This window comes from Alligator sinensis, unplaced genomic scaffold (assembly GCF_000455745.1).
Source record: "Alligator sinensis unplaced genomic scaffold, ASM45574v1 scaffold17_1, whole genome shotgun sequence".
Classification (NCBI taxonomy): Eukaryota; Metazoa; Chordata; order Crocodylia; family Alligatoridae; genus Alligator; species Alligator sinensis.
Window position 1 is genome coordinate 308,846 of NW_005842491.1, and position 19,240 is coordinate 328,085.

The window sequence follows — 19,240 nt, forward strand, 5'->3', positions numbered from 1 at the left end:
TGTTTTCTGCTCTCTGCTCTATATTGCTGTCCCCTTCCTAGTCTGCCAAGTGCCACACACTACGGCTGCCCATGCCATTGTTTGCACCTGTACTGCAGGCTAGCTGCCCTGATCTAAAATAAGCTAATTTTGTTAACTTCTGAAGTAATTAGCTTATTTCTAAGTTTGCTGAATAGTATGTATGAATCTTCTATAACGCACCTATTTATCCATCAATTGAAGTTAAATATAGTCATTTTTTATATTTATTTCCTGTCTTCACATACCTTGGCTGTAAGAAAAAAAAGAAACCACATTAATACTTTTTAACTAATTTTTTTCAATAAAGATATAAAGTGTGATTACTACTAATGAAGAGAAAAAGTAGAAGTTAGCATGCCCTTTCTTAGCAAACCATCCTTCTTGCCTGCAACAAAGGAGATGCAACAAAGGCCCAAAATGAGGAGCAAAATATCTTTCGCTACAACAGAAAATGTGAAATGATATTTAATGTTCCTAGTGATGTAAATGTACGTGGGACTTAACAAATGCAGGGTGGCACATTTCCTTCCTTAGGAGATTTCAATCCAAGTTAGGGAAGGCAAGAAACTGGGCAACAATTGAAGATATGAAGGGTAAGCAAATGGCTGGATAGTAGGTACAGATTAATGTTAAATAGGTATTTGAAGGAGGAGGTGGTACTGGGTGCACAGTAGACAAGGATGAGTAAGATGGTTCCAGGCATTAGGAAGGTACAAAGTGAGAAATCAGACAGAAGCTATGAATCAAAATCTTGGATGGGGGACAGGTCAGGATACTGAGAGATGAGACAGGGTATTATAGGTGAGATCAAGCAGTTTTATGTGAATAAACCGGTCCCAACTCGTTAGAAGGATGATGTGGTTAGCAAAGAAAACATTTTCTTGATTTTGCTTTAGTTTAAATAACTTCAGCTTTCCTGATGTTAAGGACACTTGGTTGAGAACAACAAATAACTCCTATGAGGCAGAAGTGAATTTAGCTTTGAAATGAGGGATGGCTAAGATAAAGTCATGTCCACACTGTTTTGATGATAACCTTCATCTCCCTGCATGCTTACACCTTTATGTATTTTTATAACAGGAAGGAGGCATACTACTCTGTTTCTAATATTCATTGTGATGTCACATTACCCTCTTTCTGTGTATAAGAAAAAAGAACTTAAGGCAGGACTTGTGCAAAATATCTTGTATTGTCAGAAGAGAGACTTTACTAGAATCACTTACTGACTTGTAAGCTCTATGGAATCAAAGAAAACCAGAATGTCAGAGAAACCTGCAAGAGTATAAACTACACAGAAATCATAAATCATATAAAAGTAAGTCTGGAAGGGTATCTCGGGAGGCCATCCACTCCAACCCCCTGCTTAAGGTAGGATCCGATATAACTGTTTTTCTAATCTGTGTTTAAAACTATACAAACAACCTGTTGCACAACTACTAGGGACCTTGCCCCAGAACACCAAGAATGCCCTAACTTTCTACAGGTAAAGCAGGGGGCTGAGGGCACTGTCAGTGCCCTGCTATTGCAGGACAAGACGTGGTTGTTAAAATATACATGAGATCCAAGGAAAAGGACCGTGCCCCCTGCTACAGAGGAAGCAAAAATACCCACAGTCCATGACGATCTAATTCATATTGCTCAAATGTGACCCTAAATGGAGGGGCAAGATCCTTTAATCAGGAGCCTGCAGGATTGTTAATCCCAGCCGAAGCATCATCAGCATACCCTGGTCAAAATCCCCATCTTTAGCCGCCACCAACACCTGATGCTTCTGAGGAAGGTGAGGGGGGAAAAAACAGGAGAAGAAAACATTCCTTCCCAGCCCCATATGGCAACCAGGTACCCCAGAAAATCCTGGGCCTTCCAACTGTTGCTCTTCACAGCACACTCCTGGCAATGCTACTCCTAGATAGTTGCTGACCAGTGCTTATCCAACTTCTTGAAAACGTCCAGTGATGGAGAGTCCGCAGCTTCCCACTGCCTTGCTGTTCTGACAGTGAAGACTTTTTTTTCTGATATCCAGTCTAAACCTACTTTGTTGCAATGTCAGGCTATTACTACACATCCCATTCGGGGCAGCAACAAAAAATGTTTTCACTCTTCCATATGACAGCCATTCAGCTATTTGAAGACTGCTACCATGTCCCATCTTAATTGCCTTTTCCACAAACTGAACATACCTATTTATTTCAACCTCACCTCATATCATTTGGGTCATGCACCTCTGGACTGTGTCTAACTTCTCCCATGTCCTTTTTAAAATGTGAAGATCAACACTGCGCAGTACTCTAGATCGGGGTGGCCAGTCTGTGACACACTTGCCACAAATAGCACAGGCATCTTCTGTGTGGCACCTGGCAGATAGGGAAGGGAGCAGGAAGCAGATAGGGCAGGGAGCACAGGACAGAGAACAGAAAGCAGAGAAGTAAACTAGGAAGGAAACACGGGAACAGAAAACAGCAGGCAGTTGGGTAGGGGAGGGGGATTGGAGTAGCTCTCGGGGTGGATGCTGGGCTTAATTTGTGGCATACCTGCTAAAAAGGTTGGCCCCTACTGCTCTACATGCAGCGTAACTCGTGCTAAGTAAAGTGGCACTGTCTCCTCCTGCATCTTACCCCTTATGCTCCTGTTGATGTAGTCCAGGAGAAGAGATTCCTGGGCCCTTTGGTTCTCTCTGCATCCAGAAATTTACTAAATGTCATAATGCTTCTAGACCTTCAGGTCTTCTTGCTACTGTAGTGCTTATAAGCTCTTAGTGGATCCAACGAAACAGAACATTTCCATTAGATTGCTCTAGAAAATGAGTAGGACAGCAGCAATACTAAAAAAAACTTAAGCACCTCATCAGAGTTACAGTACCTCTCTGTTAATTAGTAGTGTTTTTTTCCCCTTGAAATTAAATGCAGCAGCTAATTATAATTCAACATCAAGATGAGAAATGCATTATTCGAAAGTAAGAAAATTTTATATATTTAAGTTTCTACAGATTTGACTAAGCATGATTCATCCTCAGTGTTTTATAGCACACCTTTTAATGATCTAAACCAGTGGTTCTCATCCTTTTTGTACCGAGACCCATTTGTAAACAGTGATCCTGACCCTGTAAATAGTTTAAGTAGAAAATAGCCCCCGGCCCTGCTGGTGCCCCTCACTCCCAACCCTGACTCCCGGGGGGTGTGCGAGATATGGGGGGCCTCAAGCAGCTCCTTGTAGGCTGGACTCTGCCAGCCTGCAAGGGAAAATCCATGGTTTCCCATGTTCTTTTCCTTTAAAGGAGAATCAGTTTTTAAAGCTTGTTGATCCATTTTTAAAGTTTGTTCATGACCCTTTCATATATTCTCATACCCCACTTCTGAGTTGCACCCCATGAGTTGAGAAACGCTGGTCTAAACCACCATATTCCCCCTCCCCCCTGCAGTATTATGAAAATGAACATTCAAAGTTTCTAATGCACAGGTGCTTAATTTGGCTTTTTTTTGTTTTATTTCCCTTGTTTTTTGCTTCATAATTTAGTATCATTTTGAGATAGGTTGTCAGATGCTATGATGCAAGTCAGGGATGCTCAACCTGTGGCCTGCTGGCTAGATCCAGCCCATGTAGCTCTATCATCCAGCCCATGGGGCTCCCTGAAGGTTGCAGTGTTAATTGCAGTGTTAGCTGCTGCTGCCAAATCTCCAGATGTGTGGGGAGCCCCGTGGCATGGATAAGGTGGTCCTGCATACCAGATCAGACTGGCACAAGAACATCGATTGTCTGCTTTCTTGCTTAATTTGGCAGAGTTCGTAAGAGAACCAGGATTCATTGCAGGACCTGTGTGAGGTAAGAGTGTAGTTTTGTTTCTGTCATGTTTAGTGGTGGTCTGCTTCACCTGAGACGCTAAACTGTTTTTTGGTCTTTTCACTTTACAAGCATTAGTCCTGCCAACATCTTTGCAGGATACGTAAGTAATTCCCACCCATCTTGCAGGTTGGCTACTAAAGTATTGGGAGACTTTTTGAGTGGGGCTGTGGACCTGGATCCAAAGTTATTTGGAGCTGCAGGGGCTCAGCACCTCTGGAAAACAGGGTTTTAGAAATTAAGTGACTTTGCTTAAGGCTGTAGAGAGCTAGCATCAGTCACCAACATATCTCAAAACCTCCAGCTTCCACTTCTGCGCTCTGAGCAGTAGATTACAAACATCCCCACCTACTGGCTACAGGACTAAACATACAAACTGAAGGTGCTAAAGAATCATGGAGGAGAGCGGGCCACCAACAAGCCCAGTCTGCCTCATTTCATAGATTTCATAGACATCAGGGCTGGAAGGGACCTCAGAAGATCATCGAGTCCAGCCCCCTGCCCAAAGGGCAGGAAGTCAGCTGGGGTCATAGGATCCCAGCAAGATAAGCATCCAGTTTCATCTTGAAGGTGTTCAATGAAGGCGCTTGAACCACCTCCAGTGGCAGGCTGTTCCAGACCTTGGGGGCTTGGACAGTAAAGAAGTTCTTCCTTATGTCCAGCCTGAAACGATCTTGAAGTAGTTTGTGACCATTGGACCTCGTCATTCCTTGGGGTGCTCTGGTGAACAAACGTTCCCCCAGATACTGGTGGTCACCCCTGATAAACTTGTAGGTGGCCATCAGATCACCCCTGAGCCTGCGCTTTTCCAGGCTAAAGAGCCCCAGGGCTCTCAGCCTGTCATCGTAGGGTCTGCTTCCCTGACCTCTGATCATGCGCGTGGCTCTTCTCTGGACTCTCTCAAGCTTCTCCACATCCTTTTTGAATTGTGGAGCCCAAAACTGGACACAGTACTCCAGCTGCGGCCTCACTAAGGCCGAGTACAGGGGGAGAATGACGTCCCGGGATTTGCTTGAGAAGCATCTATGGATGCAAGCCAGCGTTTTGGTCGCTTTACTAGCCGCCGCATCGCACTGCAGGCTCATGTTCATCTTGTGGTCAATGATGACCCCCAAGTCTCTTTCTTCCATAGTGCTAGCCAACATAGCACTGCCGAGCCTATAAGGATGCTGCGGGTTTTTTTTCCCAAGGTGGAGAACCTTGCATTTATCGGCGTTGAACACCATCAGATTCTCGTCCGCCCACTTGCTGAGCCTGTCCAGGTCAGCCTGGATAACCTGCCTGTCTTCTGGTGTGGATGCTTTGCCCCAAAGTTTGGTGTCATCGGCGAACTTGGCCAGTCCGCTTCTGACTCCAGTGTCCACATCATTAATGAAGATGTTGAACAGTATGGGTCCAAGGACAGAGCCTTGGGGGACCCTGCTGGTCACAGGACACCACGATGAGCGACTTCCATCAATTACTACCCTCTGGGTCCGACCCCGGAGCCAATTTTCCAGCCAGTGGATCGTGGAGGACCCAAGGCGACAATTGGCCAGTTTCTCTAAGAGGCGATCATGGAACACCAGATCGAAGGCTTTTTTGAAGTCAAGATATATGACATCAATCTCTTCTCCCTTGTCCAGGTGATAGGTCACCTGGTCGTAGAAGGAAATGAGATTGGTCAAGCAAGACCTACCCGCAACAAACCCGTGCTGGCTATCCCTTAAGATGTTGGCGTCGGCCAGTCCATTAAGGATGGCCTCTTTGATAAACTTTTCTAAGATCTTCCCCGGGATAGAAGTCAGGCTGATGGGCCTATAGTTAGCCGGATCCACTTTCATATTTTCTTCTGCCTTGTAGAGGATGTGTATCTTTGAAGGCTTTTAGTTTTACTCTGCTCAGTACTGCAGCACGCTGACTACTGATGGTGGGGCTCAACTGCTGATTGCCACAACAAGGGGGTGGCATACAGGGGCAGATCCAGGGGACATGCAGTGGTGCAGCTGAGCCCCCCTACCTCCTTTGATTCCTGTTCTACTCAAACTTTAAAGCCAGCTACCTGGAAAGGGCAGCAGCATTTCTATACAGGCAGCACTGAGGGAGTCAGTTGACTTCATGGTCCATTAAAACCTACCTGATTCCTGCTATTTTTTGTTCACTCCTCAGGTATTCAAGACTCTCTCTCCTTTTAATAGTCTTGGTGTTCCACTGTTCAAGCTATCCCTTCTGCAATTTTGCTGTCTGTTAGCCATTCCTAGCAATGTCTCTCTTCTATTTCATAGCCTTGCAGACTGTTTTAACTTGTCACAAAAACCTTAACTCGGGTGTAGAAATTATTGGAAGTGAAGTATTAGAGGCACTGTCAAGATGCACAAGAAGACTAGATTTTGGTTTATGAATCTGAATAAGAAATGTACATTGAATTTTAATGACTACAGGACTAGTGAAACAATCTCTTTGACTATTTTTGAATAATTTGTTGTGGTTTTTAAACAATATATATTGTAGCAAATTAGTGCACATTTCAGTACAGTTATTTGTTTTTGCTTTGATCTTAAACTGAGTAATATAGTGCTAGACCACTAGCATATTAGTAAAGCTTCTAGTTTCTTTTTAACTGGAGAAAAATAGGTATTATTATATTTGATGATGCACAATGCCATTTGCAACCACCTCTTTCAAAATTCTAAGTCTGCCCATGATGGTATGTGTAGCTTATATCATATTTGCTTCCTACAGCCTGTTTCATTTGCATTAGAATTAAGAGGCAGTGACATGCACATATGAGGAGACTCATGATTTTGCAGCACTGAGATGGTAAAAGGGTCCTTTCCATTTGTTAAAGTTGTCATTAAGTGTGTGTGCTACTAAAGAAAGAATTAAGGTGTCGTCGTTGCAGGGAATCCATTTTTACTAGGTTCACTTCTTTTTCCTCCTGGCTTGCTTTGTGCTTCTTCTTTCTCTACAGTGTCTGTTCCTCTAGAAGCAATGACAGCTTGCAAGCACTAAGTGGCAAAGGGAAGAATCACTACAAAAAAGGGAGCCATGCACAATGGAACTTATCAGTAGCTTCATGGGAGATGTGGAATATTTTAATGTAGCCAGCTCTCATCCTCTAGCTTACCTTGTGGCAAGGAGCTATCTCTCTGAGGTCTGTTTTACCCTTACTACACATACTAGGCGTATGCATTTCTGGTTTAACTATTCCGTATGGTGGTTTCCGCACTTGCTACCTCAGTTGCTGAAAGTTCTGCCATCAAGCACGTGCATATATGTGCATTGCTGGTGGCTCTGCATGGCTCCACTCAGCAGCTATGTTGTTAGTCTGTACAGGTACCTCTGTAGGTGTCAGGAGTGTCTGCACATGTCATATGCCAAATGGGAGCAGAAACCTCATTCTACTTGGCAGAGTTGGCTTCTTTCTGTCAGAAAGAAGAGTTCTGCCATTGAAGAGGAGCTTTCAGTGTAAACCCATTCCCTAGGACAACTGTAGTACTGCTGGCAAAACTTTGCAGCATAGGCTGGGCCTTAGGCTTAGTCTATGCTACAGGACTTCTGCTGAGTTAACTATTCTGGCTGTATTATGCAGGCAGGCCCTCTGGTATGGGCCCAGCTCTGCTTATAGAAAGGGTTTTTCTGCTACCAGAGTTATACCATTTCTCCTAAATGACAGAAGATTGACTGAGAGAAGTCATCATCTGCTGGGGCATGTGACAACATGGGTCTAGGGGCACGCACAGCTGCATGGAGCTGTGTTTGTGCTGCACAGAATCAGGGCAGTGTGTCTGTAAGGGGCCAGGAGCATGTGAAAGCGCAAAGCTCTGCCCTTTCCCCCCTCAGTCTTCAAATACCTAAAGGGTGATTTTAGAGAGGATGGGGATCTCAGAGAATTGTAATCAATGGGATGGCCTCGTCCTGGAGGGCCATCTCCAGTGGTGTCCTTCAGGGACCAGTGCTCGGACCCATGCTCTTTAACATATTTATTAATGACTTGGATGAGGGGATGGAAAGCTCAGTGATGAAGTTTGCAGATGATACTAAGCTGTGGGGAAATATGGGCACATCAGAGGATAAGGTAAAGATCCAAGATGACCTTGACAGATTGGTTTTACGGGCAGAACGGAATCAGATGAGGTTTAACAGGGAGAAGTGCAGGGTTTTTCATCTAGGTAGGAAGAACCTACAACATAACTATATGATGGATGGTGGTCCACTGGCTGGCACAGCATCTGAACAAAACCTGGGGGTCACAGTTGACCAGAAGATGAACGTAAGCCAACAGTGCGATGAGGTTGCCAGCAGGGCAAACAGAACTCAGGCGTGCGTCAGCGATGTGTTGCCAGTAGATCCGGGGAGGTGCTTCTCCCTCTTTTTGGCATTGGTGAGGCCACAGCTAGAGTACTGTGTCCAGTTCTGGGCACTGCACTTCAAGAAGGATGTGGATAAGCTTGAGAGGGTACAAAGAAGGGCCACCTGTATGATTAGGGGCATGGAGGATAGGCCCTGTGGTGGGCCAGTAGGGGTCACTCCTGCGTTGAGCCACCAACCTCACTGCACCCGACCACCTTCGAGGCTCTGAGTGCCTCCCTGGGGGTGCCTCATGTTCCTCCCTGGGGGTGCCTTCCTGGAGCACATCCGCTAGCCTGGGGGTAACACTGCCATCACCCAGGGATGAGCTTGATTCTGGCTCTGCGCACCCTGGGAAACACACGCCTAGTAGCCCTTGAGGGTACTTGATTCACTTCAAGAACATGGGATGCTTCCCTCAATCAGAAGCACAAATAGTGGTCTCCCTTAGTCAGCCGAACCAAGGGGACCCCAAGACATAAGCTAGACCCACTCCCAATAAGTCACCCACGCTAGGTACAAAGGAGAACTTTATAGGTTACAAGGGGTAGGGTTGGAATAGGGTATAGTTTAGAGCAATATCAGAGAAATCCCATAGAGCAAACTAGCATGGCTGGGTAGCCTTTGATCATGAATCTAGGTTACTGCAAACTATCTGTCTAGTTAGATCTCAGGCAGCTTACTCACAAGTATCATCCAGAGGCACGTGGAGATTCCCTCTGGAGGCAGGTAGTTCCTTGATCGTAAGTTTTGAGAGAGAGAGCAAGTTCCAGATAGTTCAGCTCTTCTCTCTCTCTGAGTCCCCCTCATGGCTGCTGCCCTCCTCCTCCTGCGCAGTCCTTAACCTATATAGCCCTTATAACCTAATTTACCTGGTCCAATAGAGGCTAGCAGCTGTTGGCTGTCAGCCAACCAATTTGAAATGCATCACTAGTTGCTGGGCAGACTGGCAGTTCCTAGCTCCCCAGGGAGCCCAAGCCCCTCACCCAGGTATGTGATGCCAGTCATGTAGGCACAGGGAGCAGGTTTTCCCCCTCCCTCAGGAATGTATTCAGCTCGGGTTACCTAAAGAGATAGGGTAAGATGTGTATTCTCTGCTGGACCCATCCTAATCAAATTGTCACAGAGCAGAGTTTTGGGCAAACAGAGGTGGCCTTCTGCCACAGGCCCTATGAGGAGATACACCGGGAACTGGAGCTGTTCAGTCTGAGTAGGAGAAGACTGAGAGGTGACTTGATAGCTGCCTACAAGTACATCAAGGGTGAACATCAAGATCATGGGAAGCAACTCTTCAGGAAGGGGCACCTCAAAGGAGGATGAGGACCAATGGGCATAAGCTAATAGAGGGTAAATTCAGGCTGGGCATAAAAAAAACCCTTTTTCTCTCTAAGGGTCACCAGAATCTGGAACACACTCCCAGCAGAGCTGGTGCAGTCATCATCCTTAGAGGCGTTCAAGATGAGGCTGGACAAACACTTTTATTGGGCTTAGACAAGCTCAGCAACTTCCTTCCCATGGCAGGGGAGGGGACTTGATTTTACAGGTCCCTTCTGGTTCTTTGATTCTATGATTGTATGAGATTGACTGTTCCCTTGTGCCTGAAGGGGGTGGAACAAGCATCAGTAGTCTAAGGTTGTAGCAAGGGAGATTTAGGTTGGATATTAGAGACAACTTCCTCACTATGAGGGTGGCTAAGCGTTGGGACAGACTATCCAGAGAGACTGTTAAATCTCTATCCTTGCAAGTTTTTAAGGCCCTCTCTACACGTTGCATGTATTACACAATCAACTAGTTATTTGTGCAATTAATTTAGACCGGCTGTACATGCAAAGTAACTCACGCCATAAAAAGGTCCATCCAACTGTAAAGTTAGAGTTTGAAAATATGTAACAACTTTATAATTGGTTTCTATCCAGCTTTAATTTGAACACATAGCAAGGAACATCATGATATAGGTACATCCCTGCAGGTGGGAGCCCTGGCAGCTGATGGGGCTCCCAGCTGCAGGTGTGCATCATACGCTGTTGTGGTTGGGAGTCCTGATGGGGCTTGCAGCTGCGGCAGTGCTCCATGTGTTGCTGTGGCTGTGAATCCCATCAGTTTATAGGGCTTGCAGCCATGGCAGCACATGAGACGCTACACAGTTGGGAGTCCGGTTGGTTGTGGGAGACTCGGCTGCAGGAGCTCGCTACTTGCCTGGTGCAGCAGGAGCCATAAGGCACCGCCACAAGGCATAATTGCATCTGACACTGGATCAAATCCTATCATACCATTATCTGAACAGCTACAGGTGCCCTAAAAGAAGGTTAGACAGACATTTGGCTGGGCTGGGTTAGTCGAGGCATTATCCTGCCTTGACCAGGGTGTTCAACCAGATGACCTAATGAGGTCCCTTCTAGCCCTACTTTCTATGATTTTCTTCTCTATCTCTGAAGGGATTTCAGTAGGCTTTTGGGGTAGTTTTACAATATTGCTTAGAGTAGTTTACACAGAAGCTTGCTTTTCTCTGTTGTGTCTTGTATGAAGATGGGAAAACAGAGATGTATTAAATTGTTTCCTAGTTAGGTTTATTTGAAATATGTATCACCAAAGCTCTGTGTACTTGGGATGACGATCATATTATTATCATTATCTGGCCTCTTTTCCTGGACAAAAGTTCTTAAAAAAATTAGTGCTGGTTGAGAAATTATAGGCTAGAAAGATGGTCCTTTCAACTCTGATTTAAAAGGATCCGCATCTTCATAGTACCTTGTTGCTGATAAGAGACTATTTGATCCCTTCTGCCTTAAAATAGTCACACAGAAAATATTTCACAGAACAGTAAAGCAGCCCATAGGAAGCTTTGTCAGTCCTCTGATGTGCTAGGAACTGTTCTACCTCTGGCACTACTCTTTGGCCCTTTTTGGATGATGTCAGAAGTCATTATCTGCTTTTGGATTTCAACCCTAGACAGGAATATGATGCCTGGTGTATGTTGCGTGTCTAAAGCCGTTTGGGTTATCTGTGAGCATTGCCATTCTTCTTGGCTAAGGAGGCAGAGGGCCAGGTTACGTTGCCTATTTCTGTTTCGAAAGTGATATCCACCAGAAGTTTGAAATGGATGGTTAATATTTTGCCCTAATAAATAAGACAGTTGATGTTCTTATTAGTCCATGAAGTGAGTTAGTTGAGTTGGCTTTGTACCCATAGGTCATATAAGGCAGACTTCCTACTCAAGGCAGTGTCAACCCTGACTTAAACCATCCTAGCCAGGGGTCCATGCAACCTGCTCTTAAAAATTTCCAAGGTTGGGGATTCCATTATTTTTCTAGGTAGCCTGTTCTAATTCTTGACCACCCTCTTAGTCAGAAAGTTCCTCCTAATCTACGACCTAAATTATCTCTGCTACATTTTATGGCCATTGCTCCTAGTCCTGTGCCCTATAGTCGCTAGGGCTGTGCGACGCTTCGGGTGCTGATTTGATTTGAAGGAGATTCAGCCCAATTCGGTGGCGGAATCTCAGAATCTGACTCAAAGCAGGAGACCAAGGTCCAAATCGATATGAAACTTTCCACATCGATTCGGAAACGATTTGGAGAGCTTCGGAGATTTGGGCAGTCCCCGCTCGCTACCACAGGGAGCTGGACCCAGATTCTGTGCTGGTAAGTAAGGTGGGGAGGGGACCCTTGCCGGGCCCCAACCCCTGCTTGCTGTCCCAGGCCTCCCATGGCTGCCCCACCTGACCCTAGCTCCCAGGTTTTTTTTAAAAAGCCCCTCATTCACCAGCTGCTGCCAGGCAGGGGGGCGATCCCCGCTACCCCATGCTGTATGGTGGGCTCTGCCATGATCCCTCCAACCCCCGCCTGCTGTCCCAGCCCCGCCCCCCCGGCTGCCCTGCCCGCCCCAGCTCCTGGAAAAAAAAAAAAAAAAAAAAAAACCCGCACTCACTGGCTGGAGCCGGGAGCTGAGGCCAGGCGGGGGATAGTGACTTGTGCAGAGTCCCCCATGAAGCATGGGGCAGTGGGGATTGCCCCCATGCCTGGCAGCAGCCGGTTAGTGCTGGGCTTTTAAAAAAAAAAAAAAAAAAAAGAGGGGGGGCTGGGCCGGGCAGGGCAGGGGAGCCATTGGCAAGGCTGGGGGGGGGGGGGCCGATTCAGCGGCGGTTGAATTTCCAAATTGGATTCAGCCGAACTGATTCAGGACAGTGATTTGAATCAGTAAATCGAATCACTGTCCCCCGAATCAGCCGAATCTAAAATGAATACTAGCTACTTTGCACAGGCCTAATAGTTGCACAGAAAAGCACAACTCCATGCTCTTTGTAATTGCCATTCATGTGTTTGAAGACTGTTATCAAATCCCCCCTCAATCGCCTCCTCTTTAGAGACCGGCATAAAGGAATGGTAGACCAAAGAGTGCGCTCTGTGTTCAGCAGTATTTCTCATTGAAGAAAAGAGCATTAAACGCCTGGACACAAGTGTGGTAGGAGGTTTCATTTCCTGGTTGAAAAATCCCTATTTCTGGTACCCTCTTGACTGGGAGTCAGACTCATGGGATGTACATCATGGTACAGGTAAGTGAAGAGGGGGATATTGAACAGAGATGGAAGACTGAGGCTGTGGGGAAGGGAAGAAATCCCAATAAAAAGATCTGTAGATTGTTCCAGCTGGGATTAGTTTAATTGGTCATGATAGATGCCTTTAAAAGCTTTCCAGGTTTGCTGTTGTAGCTATGGATAACTTTTTTACATATTTTTTTAAGCTTAGTATATGAAATTCTGAGTAATGTTTTGTTTTGGGTTGGGGTTTTTTGTTTGTGTTTTGTTTGTTTTGTTTTTTTACAAAGGCAGCTGAAAGTTGAGAATCATCCCTCTGCACTGTGGAGGGAGAAGCAGAATGATAGACCTTGGCTATTTTTGAAAGCCAGTGCTTTCGAACACTGACCCCCAAGAAGCAGGTGCCCAGTGCTAGTTCTATCTGGTGGCACATGGGCATGAAGAAACCGGCAACATATATGGATTAAGTTTGTCTTCCAAGTATTCAAGTTTTAATCTTCACACTAGTTTCTTGTACAGTTTCGAATACTCTGTTAGTTATGTGAACAAACTCCAGTACTGGGAGGAAATCATCCAAATACTTCAACAGTTTAAAAAAGAAATCCCCAATCTAAATAATTGCTTTTACATTCCACCCAAGTAGCCTGTCCTTTACATAAGTAAACCTAATTTTCTTGGGGCAGCCCCCATGCTTTTCGGTGTGTTTGGGTGTACCCCCCCCCCCACACACATTTTTCCTGTGTTAAATGTACAAATAAAGAGAACTTTAACATCCCGTATCATCCTCCTGTGGCTGTCTTACAGAAATTACTTTTTAGTCCTTTTTTCTCTTTAGTGATTGTTTCCTCTGGACTTACCCTTCCTTACTTGTTAACAGTAGTGGACCTTGAAGATCACCTGATGCGATGGGCAGGCTGGTCTGTATTTTCATTTAATTTTATTGCTGTTCTCATGCACATAAGAAAGGGAAGGTAGTTGTGTCACTGCCCTGGATGCTGCTACCAAGTCATTGGGGTTTGAAAATGCCTCTTGTGGTGCTGAAATTTATTTTTAGCAGCTGTATCCTAATTTGGCCATCTGAGATCTTTTCCTTTCCTACATGAGATGCTTTTTGCTTGCTTTTTTTTTTGTTTTGTTTAAAGACAGGCATTTTTTAAAACTCTGTCTTTGGCAAAAAAGCATCATGTAGTGCTGTCCTGTGAGAACTGTACAGGCTTTTAGTCTTATTTCTTTTCCCTTTTGATTTACACAAATACACAAAGATTGAGAATCCGTTGTTCATTAAGTAAGAGGAGAATGATATAATCTAAGCAAAGCATGTTTTTTTTAGATTATGGAGCTGACTGACTAAGCTACAGGGGAGTATAAGCTTCTCCAGAACCTGCAGCTATCAATAGCCATCTTTTGAATAGACAGATGATCCATAATCAAATGTCAGCTGTCTGTTTGCTTTTTACCCTGGATGTCTAACTCAGCAGCTCTTAGGCTTTATTGGTTTACATACTACCATCTTAAACATTGTTGTGAAGTATATGGATGAAATATTAAGCTCATGTACCACAATTTGGAATTTCTGATTTCATTCATTCTTGTTACTTTCTGACAAAAAGTTAAATTCACAGGCCATTTTACCTTCCCATTAGAGCAAATGGCTTTCTTGCTGCAAGTGATTTTTTTTCCCCTTTCATTCAATCACAAGTTTCTCTGTTATACTTCGCATTTATTAAAGGCGTGTGACCATAAAACACCATGACCTTTTAGAGAAAACGCTGGCCCTCGGTGTTGTTTTGGCAGTTAGCCATCTGATTGTATCCAGAGTCCCCATGTTTAAGCTGTTGGCACTGATCGTCTGTCTGTCTGTCTATACGCCCCTGCATACACCCCAATAAAGTTTAGTTCTGGTAAAGTAATGATAGTATATGCATTTAGAAAATTACAGGATTTCTTTTTTAAAAAAATGATTGTGGTTAGTGTTTGCTATATACTGATATCACTATACTTCTGCAAATTAAAATGTAGCTCCTCTTTGGGAAGTTAAATGAAAGTTCACTGGAAGAGGAATATTTGATGTTGTCAGAGAAGGTTCTTGACTGCAGTTTATCCAGAAACTGATAATGAATGTGCACTATCGGGACCTAGGGATTTGGAGTATGAATTTCCCAGGGTCTAATCATCTCATAAGGCTGCCGAGTGTGACTCCCTCCCCAATAATCTACTTAACTCAGTAATTTACCCCTCCTTTTGCTTTGCAGGGAGAATGAGTCTCACAGGTTGTTTGCATGACAAGTAGCTCCGGATTGTGTAAGCCTTTGAAGGAGAAGCTTTGAGTTAATTGTAGCAGCTTGAGTTAATGGTTTCCCATGTTTGCTGGCAGGTTAAGTGAGGAAAGGGGCTTGAAAACATCCTTTATTATGAGTTCTATTATAAGAAGCCATGCCATGTGTTTTGAGTGCTAAAATGTTAAAAATGTTTTCCCTACCAAAACCAACCTGAAGAAAAATTGCCTTTCCTAGTTTTAGGATTATTGGATTTGCCGATAGAATTTGGTATGCTAACATCAGTTACTGACTTATGATCAAGGAAAGTTAACTGGGAGACGTATCTTAGCAGTTGGTCATACTAAAAATTCCCTCTCAAACTCTTTTAAACTTTTGTGGAGAATGTTTTAAAAAAGTGATTGCTGCTAGCAAGCAAACTAATTGCTACAGCCAAATCTTCAGGTTTAAAGAAATTAATGATGGCTCAACACGGGTGTTGACTTCTGGATCTTCCTAGGTTCACCTAACACCAGCCCTCATTGTGTTTTCAAACAAGAGGGAAAAATTCCTTCCTCTCTACAACATTTGTTTTTTTCAGTTTGCTTTTTTCTAAAGATGACTGCTATGAGTAGAATTTCTTCTTCAAGATAAAATCCATGATAGGTAACAGAAGCGTAAGTAGGGAAGGACAAGTCGGGTACAGCCCCAGGCTCTGACTATGAGACAGTACCAGAATGACCCTCTGGGAGGCTTTGCCATGGCAGTGCAGCCCTCTGCTTTCCCTGCCCTGCCACAGGAGCTGGGCATGGCATTTCCACACCAAGCAGCATGGGGGACTTAGGGGAGGCAGAGAATGAGTAGAATGAACAGAACGGTGCTAGTCACCCACATGCACCCCCAAGGAGGCTTTGTCACAATAGGCACAGCCCTGTGTCCAATAAGTCTGTATTTACTTGAATATAAGACGATGTTTTTCCCCCCCAAATGAGCATAGAGGGGAAAAACCCCTCATATTCACATACCAGAAGATCCCCTCCCCCTATTAAGTACATTGTTTGCCATTAAACTGGTGGTGGAAGCAGCATGTACTCAGCCATAGCAACCAACTGTGAAGGCAACAGAATGCAGCCTATGTTGACCATGCCCATAAAACACCCAGTTCACATTAAGCAAACACACTGATGGAAACCTACCACAAAGCTAGGTTAGTACAGCCCATCTGAATAAACCATAGTGCTCATTGTGCTCAGTCCCCCTCAGTGCCAACTCTTCAAGTCATGGTGAGCCACTACATCAAATGCATTTTGACTTCCTCTTCACTCCCATAGTTGAGTAGTGCCTTTTCCCATTTCCAATTATTCCTGTTTCTTCACAAGCCTTAAATGTCTGACAAAAGGCTCTGTTGCCCCCCTCTCTCAGTCTATCGCATGTGTTTAGTGTGGCCTCGCCCTCTGTAGAGTGGAGCTGGACCAGGCAGTCCTGCGCCTCATTTGCATATATATTTTTGGAGGATACTTGGACTTGCAACAAGAACACCAGGTTGCAGTCATGAGTGGGGGTGCTAATTCATATGTGGATCCGTTGTGGGGGTGTATCTGGAGTGCACATGCATACTAAGCAGTTTCGGACACTGGGATCACTATGGCTTGAAATGCTGTTGACTCTGGTGGGGCCCAGCCCCATAAGCGATATTATAAATCATGAGCTTTTTGGATTTGGACTAATATGCATGGCTTGATTTATATATAAGCAGGTACAAATATATGATACATATGTATATATCAAGTGTGTGTGTGCACGTGCACATGAGCGAATGAGTGTATACACACACACACACACACACACACACACACACACACACACAGAGTCTAGCAAATTGCCAGTCAAGAATGACAGGGGAGCAGGCAGGGACGGAGCCCTGAGTCCCCTCCCCACTCATCCAGACCCAGTCCTCCCCTGCCGCCGCATTGGGTCTAGGTCTGCTCCCCCCTCCCCCTTCCTGAGCACTGCCCGGCTCCAGGTGACATGTGGAGCTGCCCCAGCTCCCAGACAGCATGCGGTGCCCTGCCGAGCCATGTCGTACCTGTGTCATGGGGCAGTTGCCGCGCAGGTGCTAAGGCGGGGGGAGGGGGCGGCGGCAAACCCCGTTGTCTCCCACTGCCCTGCGTGGGGGGGACTCTGCCATGAGCCCTCAGAGGCCTGTAATTGCCACTGCCAGAGCCGGTGAGTATGGGGCTTTTTTTTTTTTAGTGCCAGAGGCTGGGGCCGGGGCGGGGGGGGGGCCAGGGCGGGAGGCTGGCGCTGGGCAGGGGATGGGGCCAGGCAGGGTAGCTATGGGGGCTTCTCCTGCAGTTACCCTGGCTGTGCCCTGGCTCTGCCCTGCTGTTGCTTGTCCAGCTGGCGTAAGGGCGGAGGGGACACGATGCAGGCGCGGCTCACTTGGTGCAGCAAGGCATAGCCTATGCTCCCAGCTCTGCTGCGCCCGCATCAGCACTGGGAGCAGGGGCTCTGCCCTGATGCCGCTTGCCAGCTGGCGCAGATGGCATGGGATGCGGGCGCGGCAACACTGGGAGTAGGGACTATGCCCTGTTGCCACTTGCCCCTTTCTGCCTAGAGCGAGCTGCACCCACATTTGGCGCCCCCGCCCTGGCTGGGCAAGCGGCAGCAGCCCCTCCTCCCAGCGCTGCTGTACCCACGTCCCATGCCCCACGCCCCTTCCCTCCCCACTCCCCCAATCCCAACAGATTTACCAGCTGGAGGCATCTATCAGCTGCCTGTTTAGTCTATGGCTGTATCTCCGAATTGGCCAAAGCATTTTCCAAATTGATTCAAATGCTTCAAATCAATTTGGAGCTTTCCCTTTGTCTCCCAGTTTGATTTGGGTTTGGAGATTCAGTCCCCGAATCGGGCCAAATCTCCTCCAAATCTAATCAGCTACCAAAGCTTCGCATAGCCCTACAGTATACCCCTATGCCAACTCCCCTCCCCCCACCCCTCCAGCTTCCTTGGGTGCTCAATGAGCTTGCTCTGTTAGGTAATAATGGTTTGCTGATTTGCATCCAGGTTTGTGAAGAGAGAAGATGCAATTGGACGTGGAGAAAGAAGCAGCTTTAGGTAAATTGTGTGGATTCTGTGCCCTGTCCTAAATCAAGGGTTGTTCATTTGAGGTCTGCATCCAGCACCTTACCAGAATCTTGATAACAAGTAAAGTCAGGATGCAGCTGGTCTTAACTAGTTGCATTCCAGTGTCAAGGGTCAGAGCTGTCATAGGCCTCTTTTAGAATCCTATTGACCACTCTTAACCATCTCTTTTGAATATTCAACACCCCATCATCTTGGATCTTCTTGCTCTTGATTCAAAACTAGATTATCTGGTACTTTACACTGATTTCATATGGCTTTGAATCTGGTTTTTGACCCTAATTCTAAATGTGAATCCCAGAAGGCATGGTCTTTTGCCCATTTGACTTCAGTGAAGCGTGTATGGGTGTTGAAAATAGCACACATAGGTTTCTTCTGGAAGGATTGGGACCATAGGGAGTACTGGGTCTTTTCAAAGTATCCTTTTTGTAGAAGTCAGCCAAGGTTTCATTAAGGAAATACAAACAAAAGTTTTATGTTTTATAATGAAGACAAACATGTAATATGATTGGAAGCTTTAGATAAATGTCTTTGTATAATCTGATAGAAAATATGACTGCTGGGCAAGGAAATCGTAGAAAATAGGATTTAAACATGTTATAACTTGAGCCATGCATTAAAATATATCATTGTATTTTATATTGTTTGAAAAGAGTGTTGGCTTCAAAAGTGAAATTTCATCAGAATTTGACCACCTGGCTTAAGTTAATGTTTTGCAGCTAGAAGAGTCTTTCTTGAAATATGTAAATATAATTGGTATTTTACAGAGCTGTGTTGTCAATTTTTGGACTGTTATACAGAGCTGTACTTCATGCTTGTTCAGTTATTTGAAGTTTTAAAATCCAACATAGGAGTAGAAAACACCTCCCTTAAATTCTTTTGGGCCCCATCTTACCCTTTTAACCAGAGACTCAACATATTTGAAACTGATAATGCAACACCTGGTAATTATTTTGTGCAGCAGGCAGCAGTGTTTTGCAGTGGAGGGACTGAATGGCTCAACTTGGATCTCAAGTGAGCCTGTGCTGGGACTTGGTGGCGGCTCCTGCTGCTACTTGCCCTGCCTCCTCTTCATGCCTCTGTCTGGGTGCAACACAGCATGGGAAAGCTCCCTGCTTCC

At 45.3% G+C, this 19,240-nt stretch overlaps 1 protein-coding gene across 3 annotated transcripts in view; it reads left to right on the plus strand.

Annotated features, from left to right (window-relative positions):
• Positions 1–19,240, plus strand: part of STX8 (syntaxin 8) — a 181,761-nt gene that overhangs the window by 133,370 nt on the left and 29,151 nt on the right. Inside the window, exon 8 of one of the 3 annotated variants that reach the window (XM_025212902.1) lies at positions 18,043–18,093. The exons of the other annotated variants lie outside the window; for them this stretch is intronic. Within the exon in view, the coding sequence (XP_025068687.1) occupies positions 18,043–18,050 (8 nt within the window). The 3' untranslated portion in view covers positions 18,051–18,093. The remainder of the gene's footprint in view (positions 1–18,042; positions 18,094–19,240) is intronic. 3 annotated transcript variants of the gene reach the window in all.